The 24,224-nt window shown below is 40.9% G+C and overlaps 1 protein-coding gene across 1 annotated transcript in view; it reads right to left on the minus strand.

Annotated features, from left to right (window-relative positions):
* Positions 1 to 14,261, minus strand: part of LOC139449578 (phosphoribosylformylglycinamidine synthase-like) — a 54,709-nt gene extending 40,448 nt beyond the window's left edge. Inside the window, exons 1-8 of the mRNA XM_071231037.1 lie at positions 14,177 to 14,261; positions 11,054 to 11,219; positions 9,165 to 9,291; positions 7,375 to 7,673; positions 3,510 to 3,618; positions 2,549 to 2,689; positions 1,313 to 1,440; positions 260 to 388 (exon numbers count right to left, since the gene is read on the minus strand). Of these exons, the coding sequence (XP_071087138.1) occupies positions 260 to 388; positions 1,313 to 1,440; positions 2,549 to 2,689; positions 3,510 to 3,618; positions 7,375 to 7,673; positions 9,165 to 9,291; positions 11,054 to 11,204 (1,084 nt within the window). The 5' untranslated portion in view covers positions 11,205 to 11,219; positions 14,177 to 14,261. The remainder of the gene's footprint in view (positions 1 to 259; positions 389 to 1,312; positions 1,441 to 2,548; positions 2,690 to 3,509; positions 3,619 to 7,374; positions 7,674 to 9,164; positions 9,292 to 11,053; positions 11,220 to 14,176) is intronic.
* Between the last annotated feature and the right edge of the window lie 9,963 nt (positions 14,262 to 24,224).

Genomic DNA, 24,224 nt, shown 5'->3' on the forward strand with positions numbered 1-24,224 from the left:
GTTAGGGGTCAGCAGTCTCATTAATTTGGAAATGCATTAATTTCCAGATTTCCAGTACATGACAACAAAGTTTTACACTGAAATTGTGAAATTAATTGTCTGGCATGTTGGGAGTTTTTTTGTGATGATATGTTCACTAACACACCAAATAAACACAGGGCCAAATGCCTTCTTCAGAAAAAATTAACTTGGATCCCTGAAGCATAATTACAAGTTTTGTATGATGACTGTGAGACCTACAAGGTCAAGTTCAGCCTACCTGGAATGTGGAGGTTCCCGAAGCAGTAACCAGCAGTGCCTGCTACAACATGAGCACCTCTGCCTGTGCTCTGAACATCTCTGATACGCCCACCGGTGCCAGTCGTTGCTCCCGGAAACGGAGCCACTCCTGAAGATACATAGCATATTAGTTGGGGATGAGGAACGCCTGTCACATAGTGTGTAATTTAACGCCACACACAGCACTATTTCAACTGCATGACATCAGCCAGTAAATAATCGAGTGTGGACCAGACAAAACAGTGATTGATATTATGGCCATATCCCATGCCGCCAGGGAACATTGAAACACAAACCAGCTTGACAATTCGATCCATTACAATGGCTTACGTAACAAGCATAGGCTGCAGTGATTTTGATACAAAAAGCTGTCTGTAGGTCACTGACTTGGACCCAAGACATGTAATAAGTCAATGGAAAGGCAATAAGTCTCATCAACAAAACAACAGAATAACTTATGCCATGTGCTGACAAATCAACAAAAAAGGAGATGAACCATAACGGAGAATCAATGCAAAGCCATTTGTGGATAAATACATGTGATCTGGCCATTGAACGTCGCGATGCAAAGACAAGCACTGTTCAGAGTTTCAATTACAATTTTGATAGCTGTGCATTGTTTTTGAGATCGATACTGTAAGTAGAACTAATCCTTACTGATTACTTTTTAATTAAGAAATGCCTGACTTCTTGCTTAGCATTTCTATCGGTCAAAAGTCTGACAACTTAATCAAAATTTTATTGGTCTATGACCAGTGAAACTGTGGCTTGATTCTAACCCAGAGGATCCCTGTGAATGATGTGAGTGTAATGAGGGGTCTCTGGGTTGATGGGCACCTATTCAAACCCAGGGGATCCCTGTGAATAACGGGAGTGTAAGGAGGAGTCTCTGGGTCGCTAGGCACCTGTTCTAACCCGTGGGATGCCTGTGAATGACGTGAATGTAAGGAGGAGTCTCTGGGTCGCTAGGCACTTATTCCAACCCAGGGGATCCCTGTGAATGACAGGAGTGTAAGGAGGAGTGGGAACCCACCTGTAGGGAAGTTGTGAGTCTCTGCGGTGAAGATGACGTGTTGTAGGATATTTTCTTTCTTGACCATCCTGCTGGGCGCAGTAGGGTCACCTGGGGCCAGGCATGTGACCGGATGACCATTGATACCACTGGAGTGGACCACACAGAATAATGTACAACTTCTTGTCATGCAGCGTTATCAACAATACTAACTCTGCCTAGTAACACTTCCAAAGGGCCACTGCGATGAAGAAGGCCACTCCGCTGCTGGCGGTTTCCGCATCACAGAAAACTACATATCTAATGACAGGAATTTAGGGGCTGTATCTTTGCTGTTCCATCAAGATACTTGTGATTTACTTATTTTATTTTATTTAATTAGAACTTATCACAATGAAGATCAAAAAAGATTATGTCAATTAAACATTGGGCATTCATCAGGGCTTGTGAACAAATAATATTTTGTATTTTGTATTTCTCATACAATCAATAATGATAGGGTCATCCAGTATCAGAATCAATTTGCTCTTGCAACCTTTAGTGCCATACTCAGAAACGATCTCTCTTGTCCATGATGTCACACACTGGTGTATTGACATGTGGAGAAGGGCATCTGATTGTAGGAAAGGCAGACCATGTCATTACTGATCAGAACTTCAGACTCCTGAGGTACAGATGTCATATTTCTAGATTCACAAATACAGGTCCAGGGAACAGAGACAGAGCTATGCAAGATATCAGATACACTGTCAATATGGAAACGTCTGAGCCATTAAATTACTGCGAGTGGCTAACAATAGTCTCAGCTCCATCTGGGAAGTTTTGCGATACCCTGTTAAAGATTACCAAGTATCAAAGTTACCTCTGCAGGTGTTATGTTTGATAAGTAGGAAGCCGCATGATGCAATTAGGGCAACAGGATGAGAGGGACTAGTTGTTTATTATCATGTACTGGCTGGTTTGTCATGTGAAAGTGACTTCAAGATATATGCCTCATGTCTTATGTTTTTTGGTCTGCAAAAGTAACTGTGTCATGAAACTAATGGGAGTGTATATTTCTCGCAGCTTAGCAGTAGTTTTCTGCTCACAAAACTTTCCAGATTTCCAGTATGAGAACAGATGATCGATACATCGCAAAGAGATCTTATTATTTGTCAATGTCAGATGTGCACAAACTCACCACTAGTGGAGCTTAAAGATGTCGTTTTGTTTGTCCTGAGATGTATAGAGTTATAAGTATCTCCGATGTGCACATACCTGCTATTGTCATTGAATTTAATGACATTATTTTTGTTGCTGGAAAGCTGGGTGTCCATGATCATCTTAAAAAGAGACCGATTCATCTCCTCGCCATCGATTACCATCCGACCCTTGAAGAACCAGTGTCGACTGTGTTCACTGAAAACACACAGTCACAGGTTGGTTTGTGCTGATTTGACACAGTGAATATCAGACATCAATGAGATCAAGACAATGCAATTATCGGCATGGACATATGTTTTCCATCACCATGATCACAAAGCAAAAATTGACTTTCAGCAGGTACTTTGATTGGACAAACCCAACCCACCTATGGTATCTCCTGAAGTGAGACTTGCCCTCTTGTGCCGATTTAAAAACAAGGATGCATATTAACTTTGCAGTCAATGTAATAATGGACCCGTTAGTTTTACACGCGTTTTAGTAATATTCTTGCAATATCACGGGGGGGGGGCAACAGAAATAAGCTTCACACATTGTACCCATGTCTGGAATTGAATCTGGGTCTTAGGCACAACAAGCAAACTTTCACCACTAGACTACCAGACCGCCCCAGATCCAGGTAGAGAATAGGTCTTAAGCAACCCATCCTTGCTGTCAAAGGTGACCATACTTGTCATAGGAGGCAACTATTGGGTTTGGGTGGTCAGGCTCACCCACTTTGTTGATGCATGTCATCGTATCCAAACTGCATAGATCAATGCTCATGATATCAATCACTGTAATGTCTGGCCCAGACTCGATTATTTAGACACACCTCAGATTACTGAGCATCAAAATGTGGAAGTTGCTGTAGTTGAAACAGAAACTAAGAGATAAAATTTTAAAATGAGTTTTTAAATCACATTGGACGATGGCTGTTTTTGTTACTACAATCCCCAGTACTCTCAAACAAATATTTGAATTTCCAGACTCCCTGATGCCATCCCTTGTCAGATTTGGTCCGCAGGAGTCTCACCTATTTGATTGTGCTAGATCAAAACACTCCACGCTGGTTGGGTTTCTCTTCACTTTGTCTACAAACAAGTCTGTGTAGTAGTCCAGGTCCCAGTCATCAAATGCAAGGCCTGAAACATAATCAACGTGAGAGTAACAATCCACAAACGGAAACACAGTTCTAACTTTGCTTAACAATAACATACACTTTTTCATGTAACGTGGGTATCATTGATAATCACAAAGATCACTCTTCAGTACCATCAGCAAATTATTTAGCGCAAAGTCACAACATATACTGAACTTTCTATAACCATCACTCTGTCAACACCAGTCAACCAGAAACGTTTACTGCTGTGACACCGAGTTCCAAGTGGCCCTTGTGTGATAGATGAAGCCAACATTTATCAAATAAAATATCTGCTTGTAAAATATCTTTGCTACTACATGTTATACACCATTTGAAAGGTCTGATCCTATTGTTAATAAATATGAAAGTTATGTTTATCACATTATTTAAATAATGCATTTACAACTTAATTAAGTTTGTTGTAAATAAAAAAATGTAGTCTAACACATTTATAACGTCCAGATTAAGGAACAAGGAAGCAAAGATTTGACGATTTTCAGCAAATATAAGATTTCGTAAAATTCGCTCACCTATTTGTTTTATTTTCATTGTTTACATAATTTGAAAATTATTTTAAAAAGAATTATAAATAGTATCTGTCATCACCCATTTCCCAATAACAGCGGCTGTCCGCTCAGTAACATGAAGAAATACCTCCGTTTTCAAAGCTTCGTATGAATAACACGTTCGTCGAAGACTGCCATAAGACTCATCGCTAGAAAGTGTTTTTTTTTCATCTCCATGGTCGTAACATCACCTGGAGTCTTTTTGTAGCTGCAACATGCGATTTTATTGGATAAAATTGGCTTCTAATGACGCTTTCTTGCCGAAATCTACAGCTATGGTACTGTTCTTGTGTATGATGAATTTCAGATTTTGACAAAAGATTTCTGTTAAATCGTGTTATTCTGAACATCTTAAGCAGGAAATCGCGATCTATATTAAAAATGTGGAACTTCGTGTATGTATCATGCTAGTTTACGAGCTGTGACAAATATGTTTCATGCATCTATTTTGGCATTAAACATCATTTCTGGGCTGAGAAATAGAGGCGACCAAAAGCTGAGATGTCATTTGACTTACATTACACGGGATTGCAAGAAAAAATGGAAATAATAACTTAGATGTAAGTTTTTCAACTTTAGATATATTTTTGTTGATTTTATTTATTACTTTGTATACTATATTTAAAGATTTGCTTGAAACGTCTCTATTTTTCTCTTTGACATGTTTGATGTGGACCCGTTGTCGAAGTGTGAATTTTATTTTCAATAACATTGCGGTAAATAGTGAATAATTTTTTACTCTATCAATAAACAAGAGGCCCATAGGGCCTGTATCGCTCACATGGATATTTACGCAATAATGACAAAATATACATTTGCATTGTACATGTATATAATACTGCAAATATTTCATAATTTTGACTCTGCCAGCATTTAAAAGGGGTGGATGGCAAATTTGACAGCATGAACATGTACTTCTCTAGATACAAATGTAGCATAAAGATCTGAACCGTTTCCATGTTATGATCAAGGATCTAAGTTTCCAGAGGAAAGGCTGGATCCCAGGGCGAATCCTATTGGCATAAATGTATTATCTCTTCCTAACAAACAAATGTATACAATGTATCTGTTTATCATAGGGTGGGGATAATATCGGTTTGCATGTCATGGTCAAGGTTTGAACTCCTTTGGGAGTGCCGGACAGATGAACAGAAGGGCCAGTCCTGGTAGCATGGATGTATTGATGAGCATTGGTACATAGGATGGGGATTTTGACAATCTTCTAAGTAATTATGACCCAAAGTCCCTTTCAAGTCGGACCCCTGGGGTGCCAACTAACTCCAAGGCAGATCTTGGTAACATGAATGTATTTGTGCTATGATGTCAAGTATATGTATATATAGATCAACGATAGAAACTAACTGATTTAGTCCACTTGTCCTTATTATGATAACATATAGCAAAACACTTAAAAATGGCAATTTTCTACTAGTCCTTATGAAAACTTAACTAGTTTGGCAAGGACTATAGGACTAGTCCCAATTTCTAACGTTGTAGATTCCATGTTAGGATTCAATTTTTCCCATCGGCCCCGCTCCACCTATACAATGATGAGTATCAAATACAGTGAAACTCCCTCTGTATGGGCAGACAACTTGTAAAATTTGCCTGTTAATCAGCTATTTATACACCACTGATTTTTCTTGGCCAAATGAGGCAAGGGGTCACACATTTGCTTTAAAAAAAAGTTTGCTTGGCCATATTTATGTACTAAACTAGTACACATCTAACTAATCAGCCATTCTGGACTAGTGAAGCAAATTAATGTTAGAAAAGTAAATTAACATCCAGTGGGAAATAACTTTGTCAGTATGCTGCAGTAACAGTTTAAAGGAAAGCTGTGGTACATCACAGGATAATTATAACGTCACATGGCTATCCAGAGTGAAACAAAAATGAAAACAAAGGCTAAGTTTTTATATACAAATCAAGTTTATTGAAGTTGAAACAATATTTGAAAGGAAGTGACAAAACTTTATGCCTAGAAAGTGAAGAAATGGTTATGGGGTGGGGATCCCAACCTTTTCAAAGTTATGACCTGAAGCTGGGGACTATATATAAGTATACCTAGGGCCAGCCCCTCCATTTCTCCAATTTGAATCATCACCAACGGAGAATGCTTCCAACCAAATATGGTTGATATCTATCTCTTAGTTAAAGAGAAGAAGTCGTTTAGAGCAATATAGCCAAATTACCCCTTTTTCACCCCGCCCCTCAGCCCCTTGGGAGGTCAGCCCCACTATTTATACAATTTTGAATTCTCACCACCAGGGAATGCTTTCAACCTTGTATGGTTCATATCTATCTATCAGTTCCAGAGAAGAAGTCGTTTAGAGCAATAACGCCAAATTACCCTTATTTCGCCCCGCCCCTCAGCCCCTTGTGGGGTCAGCCCCACCATTTGTACAATTTTGAATTCACACCATCGGAGAATGCTTCCAACCATGTATGGTTGATTCCAGAAAAGCAGTCACTTAAAGCAAAATAGCCAAAATACCCCTCTTTCGCCCCGCCCTCAGGCCCTTGGGGGGTCAGCCCCTCCATTTGTACAATTTTGAATTCTCACCATCGGAGAATGCTTCCAACCATGTATGGTTGATTCCAGAAAAGCAGTCGCTTATATTTGTACAATTTTGAATCCTCACCACCAGAGAATGGTTCTAACCATATATGATGTTGAGTTAACAATTTCTCTTAATCTCATGTGAAATGAATCAATGGAAGTGATTAAAGGGAGATAACTCATATTTCTGTATCTATGAAAAGTGTAGATTGCCGCATTATTCTTATTCAAATACCAAAAATTAAGGACAGATGGCAGCTTTGTGTGAATCCTCAGGTCTCTAAATATGTAAGGTGTCTGGGTACAATACCTTTCTCACTAGCAAGAAAGAAGACATCACCTGTCTGTGCCCAAACAGTTGAGTCTACTTGCCAGAATTTGGCTCTTAGCATCATCTGTAGTAGATTTTATCATTAACACACCGACAATTAAAAGCTTGGCTTACTAAACCAAACACCGGTTTACTAGACTCTGGCTTCGGACTAGTGGCTCAAATCTCACACAACATCAATATTGTTGAAGTAATTATGATCATAACATAACTGGTTGCCCCATAAAAAACAGAATTGTTCGCTGGAGACCCATTCTAACCTGAAATTCCCATTGGGTTAATTTGGAGTGGCCTTACCAAGTTCTTTGTTTGCTTCTTCTAAAGCTGACCGCCCACGTCCCACGATGTCCACTTCAAACACAGACTCTGTCCGCACAGACAGCTTGAAGCTCTCTAATGGTTTGAGGTATCTACATTGTGTCATACGGTCATACAGTTGAGATAGAACCAGGTCTTCCTCCGCAGTTGAAGGTTTAGTATCGCTGGTGAAGGTGATGAGGTAGCGTGTGGACTCTTCAATCCTCGATATCTTGCTCAGACCAACTGACTGGCAGATTGATACAGCATTGGTGGAGAATGCTGTTGAGGAGTTTAACCTTAAACGAGAGAATACAAGAGATTTAGGCCATCATTCATTAAGTCACCTTGGCAAAGCTGTCTGATCAGGTCGCAGTTCCACAAAGTAATCTTAGCACCATAATCTAGGAACTCTCACAACAACACAGAAGTAACTCTCACAACAGTTAAAACAAGCACGAAGTCGACTGTTTGTAGACTAATGACTTGACCAGTTGACTTGACCCGTGAAGATCCGGGTAAGAATCGGTGTTCAGCAAACCCCGCTTGCCGTAAAAGGTGACTTTGCTTGTCGTAAGAGGCGACTAACAGGATCGAGTGGTCAGGCTCGCTGACATGGTTGATGCATGTCATCGTATCCCAATGGCGTTCATCGATGCTTGTTCTATCAGTCACTGGATTGTCTGGTCCATAATCGATTATTTACAGACTGTCGTCATATAGCTGGAATATTGCTGAGTGCGACATTAAACAACAAACAGACAAAACTAGCTGACTGCAGGAATTTGATAGTCATTTCAACCTTAATAACAACACAGACTTCCACTGAGACCACTCATATGGAACCCTATATCTGTGAGTGGTCTTTCTGCTCAAACATCACTTTCTGATTACTGTGCATGTCTCTCATATATAGAGCTAAACACCCACCATTAGTCACTGACATATGACACACAGTGTACAGTGAGTGTTGAGTGAACGCAGGTCAAAGAACAGTTTCAATGTTTCAGTCGGCAATATTCATTCACAGTAGCCCGTATTTAACCGAGACCTGGTGAAGCAATGCTTGATTGTCTGACCAGAGAGCGTGATGACACAAGAACCCCTTATACAACATGTTATGTCCATGTGGTTCTCTAATGACAAGCATCCCGTTCCATAACTGAGTTAAACATTTGTCTGGTGCTTGACAGCATTGCATGGCATTGCTGCACCTTTTTGACCTGTAGTGTTATACTGAAGAATTCACTTTTATCCATCTACAATGTTGGGATTCCATTGAAGGTTTTGTCCAGGAAGAGTATTTTTGTTTAATTTTCCTATTTGATATAGAAATGAAGACTTTGTTCCTTATCGTCATCAATTCTTCAAGGGAAACATACACTACATTCCTCCATCAACCAAGACTACATATGACTACTTGGCAGTATAGTTCTGACCAAGCAACAGCCTCATTTCAGCAAGAGGGAAAGTAGTGTGTGCTCAGACCAATTAAATCAGTTTACACTGCACCATTACTGTTTTTTCTCATCTGACATCTGCAAACTGTGCCATGGACTCTTGGAATCTGGTCTACACATTACTTCAATGTCAGGCAATGGCAAGATTCACACAAAGTTCCTGCATGGAGCTGAACTTTGAATTTTTCATGGTCTTATTTGATTAGTGAACTACAAATAATAACTAATATGTCAGCACGTATCGGCCTGACGTATGCCCTGGTGATGGAGGAACATGGTGTATACAAACCCCTGTAGTAGTGATGATGGTTGTGGTGGTCAGGACTTTACCTAGGGCCCACTTCTAGGAGGAGGGTTGAGGGAGAGTCTTGGAGACTGGAGGTAGTCTGCAGCTTGTGGGCCTGGAATGGGATGGAGAAGATCCACTGCAACTTCCTCTCTTCCTCTGGATCAAGAGCTGAACCAACAACAAAATATACTTTAAGCACATAATTCACGCTAGGGTATGAAGATTGGCATCTTCCCGAGGCAAGGGAGTTAATTGACTCTAAAAGTCCAGTTTCCACCAATGCCAAACTGAACCAACGAAAGATATGCCAGGGTATGAAGATTGGTGGAAGTCAAAACTATGAATCATACAGTCACTGAACTATCCTCCCTCAGGGAGGACATGACTAACTAAAACACAGTGTCTACATGACCAACAGACACACAGCGTCTACATGACTCACGGAAACACAGTGTCTACATGACTCACGGAAACTCACTGTCTACATGACTCACAGACACACAATGTCTACATGACTCATGGACACACAATGTCTACATGACTCACAGACACACAGTGTCTACATGACTCACAGACACACAGTGTCTACATGACTCACAGACACACAATGTCTACATGACCCACAGACACAATGTCTACATGACTCACAGACACACCGTGTCTACATGACTCACAGACACACAATGTCTACATGACTCACAGTGTCTACATGACCCACAGACACAATGTCTACATGACTCACAGACACACAGCGTCTACATGACTCACAGACACACAGCATCTACATGACTCACAGACACACAGCGTCTACATGACTCACAGCATCTACATGACTCACAGACACACAGCGTCTACATGACCGACAGACACACAGCTTCTACATGACCAACAGACACACAGCGTCTACATGACTCACAGACACACAGTGTCTACATGACCCACAGACACAATGTCTACATGACTCACAGACACACAGCATCTACATGACTCACAGACACACAGCGTCTACATGACTCACAGACACACAGCATCTACATGACTCACAGACACACAGTGTCTACATGACCCACAGACACACAGTGTCTACATGACCCACAGACACAATGTCTACATGACTCACAGACACACAGCGTCTACATGACTCACAGACACACAGTGTCTACATGACCCACAGACACAATGTCTACATGACTCACAGACACACAGCGTCTACATGACCGACAGACACACAGCGTCTACATGACTCACGGAAACACAGTGTCTACATGACTCACGGACACACAGTGTCTACATGACTCACAGACACACAGCATCTACATGACTCACAGACACACAATGTCTACATGACTCACAGACACACAGCGTCTACATGACTCACAGACACACAGCGTCTACATGACTCACAGACACACAGCATCTACATGACTCACAGACACACAGTGTCTACATGACTCACGGACACACAGTGTCTACATGACTCACGGAAACACACTGTCTACATGACTCACGGAAACACACTGTCCAAATGTTTTTGGTCAAGGTGCTCAAGTGATTTCATGCACTTTTCGAAGTAAGACCCATTTTACTACAATAGAAGCCATGATGATTGATCATATTGTCTTGACTGGGCGCCACCATCTTGTGAGAGGTGTAATCTGATAGATCAATAAGCAGGACATAGAAGGGACTTAACTTGTAATAGCCACTGGTGGCGCTACGATCAATTCACGAAACAGTTCATCATAGAAGGGATGAATCAGGACTTTCATAGTCAGTCAACGCCCTTGCCTCGGCAAGAAGCCTCTCATATCAAGCAATAGGACCTACTCTAACCCAGGTTCATATTTAACTATTTTGGAAAAGTCTGACTTTTTCAGGCAGCCTTTGGCATCTAGGAATTTTATATCTTTTGAAGTGCTTCTTAACTTACCAATACCATCATTCTGTACATAGATACAAGTTTCTGTGTCGATAGTTTTGACCAATGTCCCCTGCAAGACTTTGTTGATCTTGGCAGTGGTCACTTCAGCTGCTCCCTGGTTTAGTCCCGGGCATCGGAAATATCGCAACACTCCAGGCATCCTGGACACCTGACCCTAATACAACAGAGACAGTTAATAAACTACACACCAAACACCAGAGAGAAAATATTTTGATCAGCAAATGTGACAACACAAGAGAGCGTTAACATATACCCCCGACAATAACACATTGAAGAGGGTTAATAGGCACATCTTACAACAACACAACAGAAAAGTCTTATCACTAAGATTAGGACCAAAATAAAGTGTCTTTTCAATTTGTCTGACAAGGGCATTTAGTTTGGAATCCTAGAAATATCCCTGGACAATATGTTGCAATTTTTTTGTGTAGATTCAGTTTCCTAATTATTTTTAGTCATTTTGTCTCCTCATTTCAGGGGCCATTTGTAAAGTGGACGCCTGTGGACTCATTGACACACACTACATACTTTTTAGAACCGTGTAGATCCAGGGTAGAATAGGTCTTCAGCAACCCAGGCTACTATGTTTGTCGTAAGAGGTGACTAACGGGATCGGGTCAACACTGTTAGAAACTGGCACTAGTCCTATAGTCCTTGTCAAACTGCCCAGTAGTTAAGGTATCGCAAGGACAAGCAGAAATGTGCTACTTTTAAGGAGTTTTGATATACATTATCATTATAAGGTCTAGTAAACTAAAACAGTTACTTTCTATGGCTGGTCAAGCAGTTTCAGACATGTTGCCAGGTAGGAACTACCTCACCTCATGGTGTGATGCAACAGTGTGTCACTCGTATCATTACAGGAACATACTGGAATACATAGGAATAATGATTTCAGGCATTCATGTCCTTGCTCTATGGTAAATTATTCATCAAGAAATAGGAAACTACACACAGCGTAGTCCATCCTTCAGTGTATCACCAGTCTATCAGGAAAAATAGAGGAGTTGACTACAAATCAGAAGGAACTTCTATTTTAGATGAGAAAGATGTTTTCTTGAGTATTAAGACAAAGGAGGGAAGTCATTATGCTACCAGGCATTCCCAGTTATACTCTCGTACCTACTGTACACAAGTGTTCCTGTAACCAATATTGTATAATTTGATCGGCCGTCTATTTTCAGTGTTGTGTCCTTTCTACTTTAAACGAAGCTTTGGTCGCGAATGAGTGCAGGGTATTTTTGATACACTGGATAATCAAGTATGAACTGACTGGTCAACTTGTTGTTTCAGACCTACATTGAACCAAAACATTTGTACAGGTAGTTTTCTGGTAAGTACATCTTCCTTATCCTTTGCACAAGTCATCTAGGACAGTAACAATATAATACAAGTTGTGGACAAGGATATATTTCACCATAGTGTTTGAAATATTTTTAAAACCCAACAAGACAGTCAGACAGATGACCCATCCATCCTGCCCATCTTCAAAGTTACCTGCCCACATTCAGACATTATAAATATTGAACAATCGCGAAAAAAAGAGACAAATCTCCTAGTGATTCAGTTGAAATAATGTAAACATTTACTTGAAAATCTACAAACAGTTATGATAAAACTGAATACATAAGTTGTCTTAAAATTATCTGCCAGACAGTAGGGTATGTGGAGGAAAACTTCAGACAGCCCAACAGAAATGTTACAGTTATTGCGGACACTGTTTCACTAGTATTTATCTAACTGGCCAGTTACATGTCAAGTCTTGGACCAGTAGTGCAATGTTAGCAGTGATGTGGCAGGGTCAGTGAACTCAGCCCCTGGCAATGTGAAGCACTGTAAGAGCCAGTCAGCTTGGTTTATCAGTGTCCTGTCCTTCGAAAATGTCTATCACAGAGTGTCAGCTTGATGTGGGAGGAAAGTCATTTAAGTTAGATGTTTACCCCATTGTTGAAACTCAAGAGCATAAAACCTAAACAAACCTAGAAACATATAATCAGGACGAACCAGGATTTGAGCCAACGATCATATGTTTCTGTAGACTTTCAAAAGGATGCCCCTGACGCGCTGCAAAACTTGTGTGTCAACGTATATTTGTCCTGATATCCTCAAGGTTGTTCGTACAATGGAACAAAATCAATTGTAAGCAATGTATATTGCCAGGAGATTGAACCTAGGTGGCATTCAAGCCAGAGCATATTATTAATGTATACAATATATCAGGCTTCGGGCTAACATTATAGCTAGTGTATTCCACAGGGATTTAAAATAATCTCTTCAACAATTGCAGCTTCTCCGTAACTCATCCTCGAACAACTGAAGCTTTTACATTACTCATCCTTGGGCAATAGAATATAGGTGTACTACTGTTTGGGATTGTGGATGTGGAAGTCGACACACATGTAGGCCAGCCTAACATGAACAGCATCGTTGCATTGTTACATTAATTTATTTGTGTCAAATTGTGTAAATTCACACAGATCAAACATTTATTGGACACATTTCATCATTTCTAGATAAATTTATATAATGAAACTTAACTAAAAATCTCAAAGATAGCATAGACTTCTCAGTCTGTGAATTTTTAAAATCTTTTTCAAGAGCATGTCTCAATGAACAGGAAAATAATATCCATATTAATCATATCAATAGTCTTTTCATGTTTTCTGCATAACAAATATTTTCCTGGTTGATTTCTGCTGTAATCTACATTGAATTTGTGTATAGTAGGACCAGAATATAGACAATTCCAAGTGTTAAAGCAGTTAGGAATATTAGCCTTGAAGAGTGACAACAGGGACATTTTTTAAATATTTTTATACCGAGATGTCAGACATCTTCAGAGATCTTTCTAAACTAGCTGATCAGACAACTCGTTTGTGGAATACACTTTAAATATCCATCACTAGCATATTGGTGTTTGGAATATCCCATTGTCGTGTGTTGTATAACTGTCAACAACACGAAAGAGACATTGAAAAATGGCTTGTTGTGTTTGTCCTAGCATGACTTTCGCCATCGAAATTTGCAGTACTGTTGATGCAATGATCCACCTTTGCATGTTTCATTGAATGCATTTTTGTGTCCTAACTTCAAAACATGACATTTCATCACCTGTTTACTTTCAGAACGATGTCAATTTCCAGTGTGATAATGACAACATCATTCGTGAACCACGTGTTTCCAGTTCGCAATCTCCCGCCGATTACGGCGTCAAATTATATACGACGGTTACCTCCCTTTACATTAGCTGCCATTTGAAGTATTCGGGTCACGGCTTGGCTGTTGGAGGGCGTCCTTTTCCCAGACCAAGCCTCAGCGCTATTTTTATCGAGAGGTAGGGCTGCTGTACACGCGCGTATAGTTCAACTGTACTATATTTCAGCTGCCGAACAACAAAACGAAATGTGCGGCTAATGATAAACAAATCCCAGTCGGAACAATTATTACTCAAAAGCGAACGCAGTATTCTGGGACCCATTTTTCATAACAAATAACGATAAAGGAGAGTATTTTATTCTCTAAACCTTAAACTTCGCACTGTAACATGTTTTATAAGTTTGAAAATCTATATTTAATTCAAGATAATTCAATTTGACACATTTAAAGCCATTATTTTTGTTATCTGCACTGTCAGAAAGTTGACGATTGAGACCAGCTGTAGTTTGATTCAGTATCTTTAGACATCATGGTAATGCATCACGCTACCCTATACTAATAAATACATGCACGTTTGTAAAATCCGTTTGACCAGGTATTAGAACGGATATAGTGCATATATTCTTCATACACATTCTCGCAATCTCACAAATATAGCTGACAAACGACAGCCGAACTTCCTTTTCAAAACACAGGCGACTATATTTTACTCTTATTCCTTATTTTTCGTTTCTCTAGAGACAAACGTTGCTATCAAAATGATAAGTCATCAGAGAGGAAAACAGATATACGTATTATAACTGGTTGGCTCTCAGTTGATATACATGTACTACAAATATTGTTTTATATTTACGCCACACACATTTCACTCTACACACTATTATATGAAAGAAAGAGCCTTTCTTATATTCCATATCATTATATCTGGGGCGAACACTGGTTACTTACTTTGATTGGGTTTTAACGTGCGCTTTCCGACATTTTTGGTATTTCGCACACGAGCCCGCCAGGCCATTTTAATTAGTATGTCCGAAAGGTAAGGCAACCTGGAGGGGCTTTATGGTCGCTGAATTAATGATGGCCGAAATTTGGAATTTTGAAATATGCCATGCTAATAGGGTGGAGGGAATGAGTTTGTGTGTTTTTATAGATTTATGATAGCTTGTTTGTTGTGTTTCTTATTCTATTTTATTTATTTATTTATTTATTTTTTTTTGTTTTGTTTTAAATGCTACCGAGTAGGCCTGTTTTGATTAGATAAATGCCTCCTGCTTTATAGGTTTGTACGTTATTTAAGGGGTTTAGTGGAGTTGCTGGTGTCATTTGGTTGTTGTAGTTTAATGTGGAGTTTAGTGTCATTCCGTGTTGTTGGTAATATGTGCAATGTAGTATTACGTGTTCAGGAGTTTCTATTTGGTTGCAATTTGGCCATTTATCGGTTTGGTTTTTTTTTTTTTAATTTGGTGTCGGCGTGAGTTTAGTTTAGTGTGGCCTGTTTGTAATTTGGAAATTGCCCTGTCGATTTTTTGGTTTTATGATGGATTTTTTTTTTTAGTGGCGTTTGTAGCAGGTATTTTAGTTTGCAGTATGATTTCTGATAGTCTGACTTTTGGAAGATTTTTTCCTTAGTAATATTTGTTTTAGATATTGGGAGGTTGATGCTTACTTCTTCTAATTTTAGTGCTGATTTAGCTGCTTTGTCGGCATGTTCGTCACCAAACACACAGACGTGGGCAGAGATCCATGCGTATTTCTATGTCTTTGCCTCGTTTGCGGAGATTGTCGGAGCTATTAAGTATTAGTTTTGGACTGTTTTTTTTTGTTTGTTTTTTTTTTTTATAGCCTGGAGTCTACTTAATGAGTCTGTTAGGATAAGTTTTTTTGTTGCTCTTTTTTTATTTCTGGCGCTGTGTAGGGCTGTTACTATCCCCATTAGTTCGGCTGTGAAGATTGATTGGTTACTGGGGAGTCTATAGGATTTTGTTTCTTTTGTAGGTGTGTTGATGTGGATGCCGAATCCCCATGCATTTGGAGTCCGAGTCAAAGGACCCGTCTGTGTATATGGGACACCAATTTGGCCATTTTTCATGTATGTACATGTATTCTAGTGTGGTGGATTTAGCGGTGTTTGGGTCGGTTTCTTTATTTAGTTTTGTGGTAAGAGATATGTCGATTTCGGGGGTTTGGAGTTTGGGTATAAAAGAGTATTGTTGTTTGGCGCCTAAATTATTTAGGTTGGGAGTATTTAAGTAGTTAAGTATGAAATGAGAAATTGGTACTAATTGTGGGTTTTTTCGAGCTAGCGCTTGGAGTTTTGGGCTAAGGTTGTTTTAAAGCATATGTTGGATTTGTGGGTTGTCTTGGGTGGAGGCCCAGAAATTTATTGTAAGTTGTTTTAAGGGGATTACTGCCTGCAGTGTTGTTTGTGGTGTGCCCTGTTGTGTGCATGTGATCAACCTTAGTGCATGGTATTGGATAGAGTTTAGTTTATTGTTTAATATTGAGTTTAGGGTGTTGTATATTTGGCATCTATAGTCTTTTTAGAATCTAATTAGTGATTTGTGAAGTGATTGTAGGGTCTCCTTGGAGGCCCCCAGTTCGAATCTGTCAGAAAGCGTAGTGTGTTTAGGTCTTTAGTGCATCCATTTATTAGAATTTTAATGTGAGCACCCCAGGTGAGATGTTGATCAAAGATAAGTCTTAGAATTTTAGTCTGGTTTGGGAAATTTAGTTGGTTTTAGTTGGTGTGCCATCTTTAGATGTGTGTAGTCTCGTTAAGCTTTATTAAATGCGCTTTTGCGTTTTTTTCTGGTCTTTGTAATTTCCTCGGCCCACCAATGTACCGTGGTTTTGCCTATCTCTGGTGTTCTGAAGGGGAGCGTCTTTTTTGCTATGTTTATTGTGCATTCTGCTAAGTTTTAGCAGTATTGATTTAAACATATTTATTGTCAAAAAACTGTGCAAATGGATTGGTAAACAAGCGAAGCGCTTATGTTAATACCGCTCTATTACACATAAGACATGATGCAATAAATGAATCAATGAAGGTTAGATGTAACTAATGATTTTATAGATCTCAAACTAGATGTGTATATATAACAAATATATTTGCAGTTAAGTAACAGCCCTAACGCATCACGGCAATGGCCATGGTAACCCGGTGCACGTGAGTTCCGTGCAAATTGAAATGCACATGCGTTCCCCCATTTCTTGCCCTATCAAAATCCACCCAGATCGGATAACATTCATTCGTTATTTGCTACCACATGCCAAGATTGACAGCGACACCAAGCCCTTGGACGATTGCAAGCTGGACAAACCGACCGGCAAGTAGCCAATGCATTTCAAGTCCACGTAAGGACCATATACAGGCTCCAGCAACGGCACCAGGCCACCAATACTACAGATGACCGACCACGTAGTGGAAGACCAAGGGTCACCACCCGACGTCAGCATCGTCAGATTGTGCGACAGCTTCTTCAAGATCGCTTTGTTACTGCTGCGGAAACTGGTCGTCAGACCACGGGGACACACCGTGTCGACGATTGACGAGCAGACACCTCCACTGTCACAGGCCTCACCGAGGATGTTTTCTTGTTTAACGCCGCACTCAGCAATATTTTAGCTATATGACGGCGGTCTGTTAATAATCGAATCTGGACCAGACAATCCAGTGATCAATATCATGAGCATCGATCCACGCAAATGGGATCGATGACATACATCAACCAAGTCAGCGAGCCTGACCACCCAGTCCCATTAGTCGCCTTTTACGACAAGCATAGTCACCTTTAACAGCAAGCATGGGTTGCTGAAGACCTATTCTACCCCGGAATCTTCACGGGGCGGATGGCATCCGAACCATGCAGTGGCCTACCCTCAGCCCCGAATCAAATCCTATTGAGCGCCAGTGGGACGAGATTCAAAGACGGCTGAATGACGTCCGACCAAGGCCGACAACTGCAGCTTAATTAACTACGTCAGGCGTTCCTCAGAGTGTGGGCTCAAGTGCCTATGGCCTTCATAAACCGCCTCATCCATTCCATGTATCGACGTTGCACGACAGTCATCAATGCACATGGCGAACATACGAGATATTGACTTGTGATACCATTTTCTCAGAGACTAGTGTTGTGTTTCACTTTAAGAACATTTGACACTTTAATTTCAAACTTGATGATCAGTTTTGCGAAGTTTCATCTTCTTAATATGTCTCAAAGTATGTTTTCAGTGTTTGGACAAATAAGGCTTCTCATATATCTATCCATGGTGACGTTTCTTTTGCGGTTCAGTATATATTCAACCAGGTTTTTGTGATACAAATTATATCATAATCATGAAATTCAGTATCGATTATATCAGTTTTGTCTTTCAAACTACAAACATTTAAATGAATTATTTTTAGCAATGTATCTCCACCAGGCCCAGGGTTTGGTTGCACATCCCGACAGCATGGCGACTGATATAGAAATAAGCAAGGCTATTCCTTTTTTAATCATACTGTGAAGAATGATCTGCCCGTGGCTGAAAATATGTAAACATAATTGTACCAGTTGTGGTGTTAGCGGCGAAGGCTTTCCCACACCCTATATACAAGGCACTATGGTCAGCCTGCAGTTGTCTCTTTCCCAGACCCAGCTAGCCGTCATTACCAAGTCCGTATCAATATAGACATAGGGCCGTGTACAATCTCCAGTTGTCCCTTTCTCAGATTAATGTTCACCTCTCGTTTGTTTATTTGATATAGAAACACGCAAGGCTATTGCTTTTATATTCTATGTAGCGGCTGTGGCTTAACTATGTAAACATAATTGTATTGTCCCAATTGTGGTGGTAGCGCCGATGACTTAGCAACACCCTATACACGAGGCACTTTGCACTTAGACTAACAGTCTGTAGTTGTCTGTTTCTCAGACCAATGTTCGCGCCACGTATAAAATAATATTGAAAATATGCAAGGCTCTTTTTCCATAATAATGTGTAAGAGTGACATACTATTGGACTAAATATAAACAAACATCATTGTATCATACCAATTTCGGGGATAACGATGATGATTTTTTCACACGCCTATATACAAGGCAATGTGAACAGTCTGCAGTTGTCCCTTTCCCAGACTAACGTTTGCCTCCCGTTTAATTGATGTGGACAATACACAAGGATGCTTCTTTCATTTACTAATGTCTAGAGTGACTTGTCAAAGGCGTAAATATACAAATTCTTATTTTATTATACCACTTGTGGAGAAGCATCGATGATTTCCCCACACAAGGCAATCTGAACAGTCTGTTGTCCCTTTCCCAGACCAAGTTTCGCCTCCCGTTTGATATTGAAATATAAAAATGTGCCCTGTCAGTGGCATTAATATAAAAGTAATCATTGTAGTATGCCAAGCAGTGTTAGCTCCTGTCTTAATGTATGTCATAGGACTGTGTAGAAAGGGATTGGAAGCTTCAGCAACTGTTACTGTGTGATGATCTCCCGGTATGTGTGTGTGATAGAGATGTGCTGGTGAGCAATATTCCATATGAACAAATGTAGTACAATCTTAAAACAAATTACATTTGTATACTTATATCCTGCATTAGTAATTTACTATCAATGCATTTATTGCCGGTCTTTTTACAGAAAGGCGAAGCCGTGAGAGGTCCAGCTGCAGAAGAAGTTGTTTCAATTATGTGTGTGGCGTGTACTCTCGTACATCTGCCGTGAATAATCACATTACTGCTGAGTGAGCATACCTTCACATGTGATCTTCAATAAACCCTCAGTAAAGTCCAGGTACCTCGTACAGCATCCTGATCGAAGAAAGGAAAACTGTTATCATTCCTGTCAGAAGGAAAAAACGAGACCATGAGGAATGGAGGAAGAACAGGTAGGACAAAATGTGATAGAGAAAAGCATACCCAAACTGGGGTCTGAACGCAACGCTTGGAGTTCCGTGATCTTTATCATCTTGCGATCTTGGGGAATCGCCAATACTGAGTTAAGGGCTACCAGATAGGTGCTGACATCTGTCCTTGCAAAAGGACTCAAAGAAATGCCACTTACCGAGTTACCCTTGGCGCCAAAGGCTCTTTGTAAATGGACCCGCCATGCAGGTGAAACCTGTTTGGGGACGAATGGGAGTTCAAGAGGATCTCTTCTGGCGAGGTACCTGAGGTCCCTGAACCAGCCCCTCATCCGCATCCACGACATGATCAAAATCAGATCAACGTTCTGTGTGGTCTTAATCTTTTGAAGAACCCCGGAAGGAGTACAGGTGGCGGAATAGTGTACGCTCTTAAATCTTCCCAGGGGATGCTGAGAGCGTCGACCGCCCACACCTGAGGGTTCAGAGCCAGAGATATGTTCGGTGCTGGAAGTGTGACTGGCGGCAAACAAGTCGAAGTTGGGGAGGCCCAGCTGTTGACAAGTTAAGGTGAAGGCATCTAGGTGGAGCTGCCACTCTGTGGGAACGACCTTGTCCATAGGGGAAATAAATCCGCTAACCTGCAACCTGGAATGTGTTGGACAAGGAATTGCAGGTCCAACTGATGAGATGATGAGAAGCCGAGTGTGGCATCTCCTGATTGCGGAGACACCGAACAACCGTGATGTCCGTGGAGATGGATATCTTGGTGTGCAGGAGACGATGCATTCTGCCAATGCGATATGGCCAGCATGAGAGCTTCTAGTCTGACCACAGCCCTGAGACAATCTGCCCCTTCAAAGAAGCTTCCCGACCCTGAAGGAATGAGTCGACGAACAGGTTTAGTGTGGGCGTTAGCGTGGTCAGGGATACACCTCCTAAGACATTCGACGCCATTGTCCATGAACGGAGATGAGGCTTTAGGCTGTAAGTGGGGACAATCGAGATTCACTGATTCTGGCGACTGATGAAGGGAGCTAGAAATTGCTGATTTGGTCGCTACGTCACCGCGATTCGCTGTGCAGAGTTGCGTCCCTTGGGCACGCCAGAAACCTATGACTGTGGATTCGAATCCCGGTTCGCCCCGATTATGTTTCTAGGTTTGTCAGCACCATACCTGTGCTCGTGGGTTTCACCGAAGTGGTAAACGTCTGAGACCTGCATCATTTCAGGCCCTCCTCCCACATTAAGCTGACACGCCGTGATATAACTGGAATACTGTTAAAAGCGACATTAAACCCAACTCACTCACTCACTCCAATTGCGTAAATCGATGTTCATGTTGTCAATCACTAGTTCGTCTTATTCAGCTGAAATATTGTGCTTCGTTAAACAGCAACAAACAAATCTGACACAACTAACCCTAAGGATCGAAGTGGCACGCGTTAATATCACAATAGGCCAATGTATTATTTCCGATTGTGCTGGGTGGCGAACAGATTCTGCATTCGCACTGTTGACTCTACCACAATAAAACCGACCATAGCCCACCTAAGAGGCTTCCTGTCGGTTATAGTAAGCGATCTGTAGGTTAACTTTACAACAGGCCTGTCTTCGACAATAAATGCGTAAACGGATCCGCCATGACAGTAGCACTTCGCGCAAGTAATCCATGGAAAGAGTCGCGTCCCTTTTCAGAGGCTTACCACTCGATAAACGAAGCACTGAGGCCAGCTCTGGGAAGGGGACAGATACTGACGCGACCGGAGGAGGGGATCTCTTTATAAAAGATATCTGTAACCGCTCGACATAATTGTTACTGTATAAATATATATATCCAGTATGTGTGTATAACATTGGCCTGGACTATAATATACTGGTCACTATTTTATGTAGGGTTATATATGTAATATTTTGCAACAAATAAATTATAATATTTGCGTGGTGTGAGTCGTACAGGCAGACCAGAGACCATATGGTCAGTGAGGCCGACATACACATGTGCGTTATGCATGGCAGTTTCTTCATGTTACTTTAGTGCTCCTGGTCTGTACGTTTGATACTAGGACAACTGTAGTCCCACTGAAACTACCTCTTCCCGCTCCCTGTGATTATATGATTATCCCCATGCCCTGGGGAGAGGGAAAAACCAAGGGGGCGAAGCCCCCGCTGTTTTTCCCGACCCCCAGGGCATGCTCTGTCTACCAAAACCGAGGGAAAGTGTTTTTCCATGCTTATAAACCGAAAATATAAACTTAAAACAACATTTATCAACAGTTTTATGTTTCGAACATACTTTCCATGAACCTTAGGAAACTCGCGTACGGATCTTGAAAAGGACATTCTAAAAACCAGTGAGGCTTGTCAACACCTCTGTAGCCTTGAGCTCGTGGTACACTCACTGGGCTACAGATAGGAAGGTTGCGAGTTCGATCCTCGGGAATATAAAGAAAATATTTGTCATTTGATTTTACATTTCATTACATGTTACAATCTGAACGGAAGTTATATTAATAAAATACCCAGGACATTATATAATATCCCTGGGATATTATATAAAATCCCAGGGACATTACAGCGTCCCTGTTTATGATATTTAACCCGACTGGAAAGTAAAACCTCACAATAGGTCTTAATGCCTATAGAAAGAAGTCTCTTACTTAATAGCGATCCCAATTAATAGGTTCATAATATAAGTACCATCTCTCACCCACAGTAGCGTATAACACAAATTGGAAGGAACAGATGCGGACCAGAGCATTCCCAAGCAAAGATCTCGTAGTAGTAAAAATAATAGTACTAACAATAATGTTCAGATTGTCATAATGAGTGAGTATGGTGTTACGCCGCTATTAGGAATATTCCTGCAATATCACGTTGGCGGACACCAGAAATAGACTTAACACATTGTACCCATTAGGGACATCGAACCCGGGTTTTCGGCGTGACGAGCAAACGCTTTAACCAACAAGCTACCCCACCGCCCCTTGTCAGGATGAGGATGAGGGTGATGGTGATTGAGATGATACTGCTGCTGATATTCCTTCCGTAGTACTAATAATTTAACCAAAAAATTAAAACAACAAAAATAAAGAAATAGCGTGGTCACACATATTCAGTCAAATATTTAGTTAACAAGGCTCAAATATAAACTGTCGGGCAAAACAAAGCATACACCCAGGTTTGATGGCGGCTAAAAATGAAACGAACATGCATCATTGTGTATCTCGACAATTCTCAAGTGTTTAAATGTTCTTTCCTTTGCCCTGCAGTTTATATCAAGAGAGATTTTAATGATGACATCACCGACTGGTCATGACAGCATGTACATAATCGGTTACGGCTGCGTCAGGGATGTTACACGACTGGTCAGGGATGTTACACGACTGGTCAGGGATGTTACACGACTGGTCAGGGATGTTACACGACTGGTCAGGGATGTTACACGACTGGTCAGGGATGACACACGACTGGTCAGGGATGACACACGACTGGTCAGGGATGACACACGACTGGTCAGGGATGACACACGACTGGTCAGGGATGACACACGACTGGTCAGGGATGACACACGACTGGTCAGGGATGACATACGACTGGTCAGGGATGACACACGACTGGTCAGGGATGACATACGACTGGTCAGGGATGACACACGACTGGTCAGGGATGACACACGACTGGTCAGGGATGACATACGACAGGTCAGGGATGACACACGACTGGTCAGGGATGACATACGACAGGTCAGGGATGACATACGACTGGTCAGGGATGACACACGACTGGTCAGGGATGACATACGACTAGTCAGGGATGTTACACGACTGGTCAGGGACGACATTGCACTGACCAAAGGTATTATTATATCAACCAAAACCGAGGAGGAGTGTTTTATCCGACTTATGAACCATCGAGACATTTGTTAATGTTTCTTTAATATTATGTATAAAGGTGCGTTGCAAGAGTCTAAAAAACACTCGTAAAACATATCTTGCTTGAAAATATTCGCTGAAAATGGTATCTTCTAATGAACACCATATATTCCACAAGTTTTCTGGTCTTGTGGTTAGAGTGCCTGACTACTGATCAGGAGTTTGAAGTTTAATTCCCGTCATCCATATTGAAAACAGTTTTATTTGTTGTCTTCGA

Source organism: Haliotis cracherodii, unplaced genomic scaffold (genome assembly GCF_022045235.1).
Source record: "Haliotis cracherodii isolate W230 unplaced genomic scaffold, xgHalCrac1.p SCAF_8, whole genome shotgun sequence".
Lineage (NCBI taxonomy): Eukaryota > Metazoa > Mollusca > Gastropoda > Lepetellida > Haliotidae > Haliotis > Haliotis cracherodii.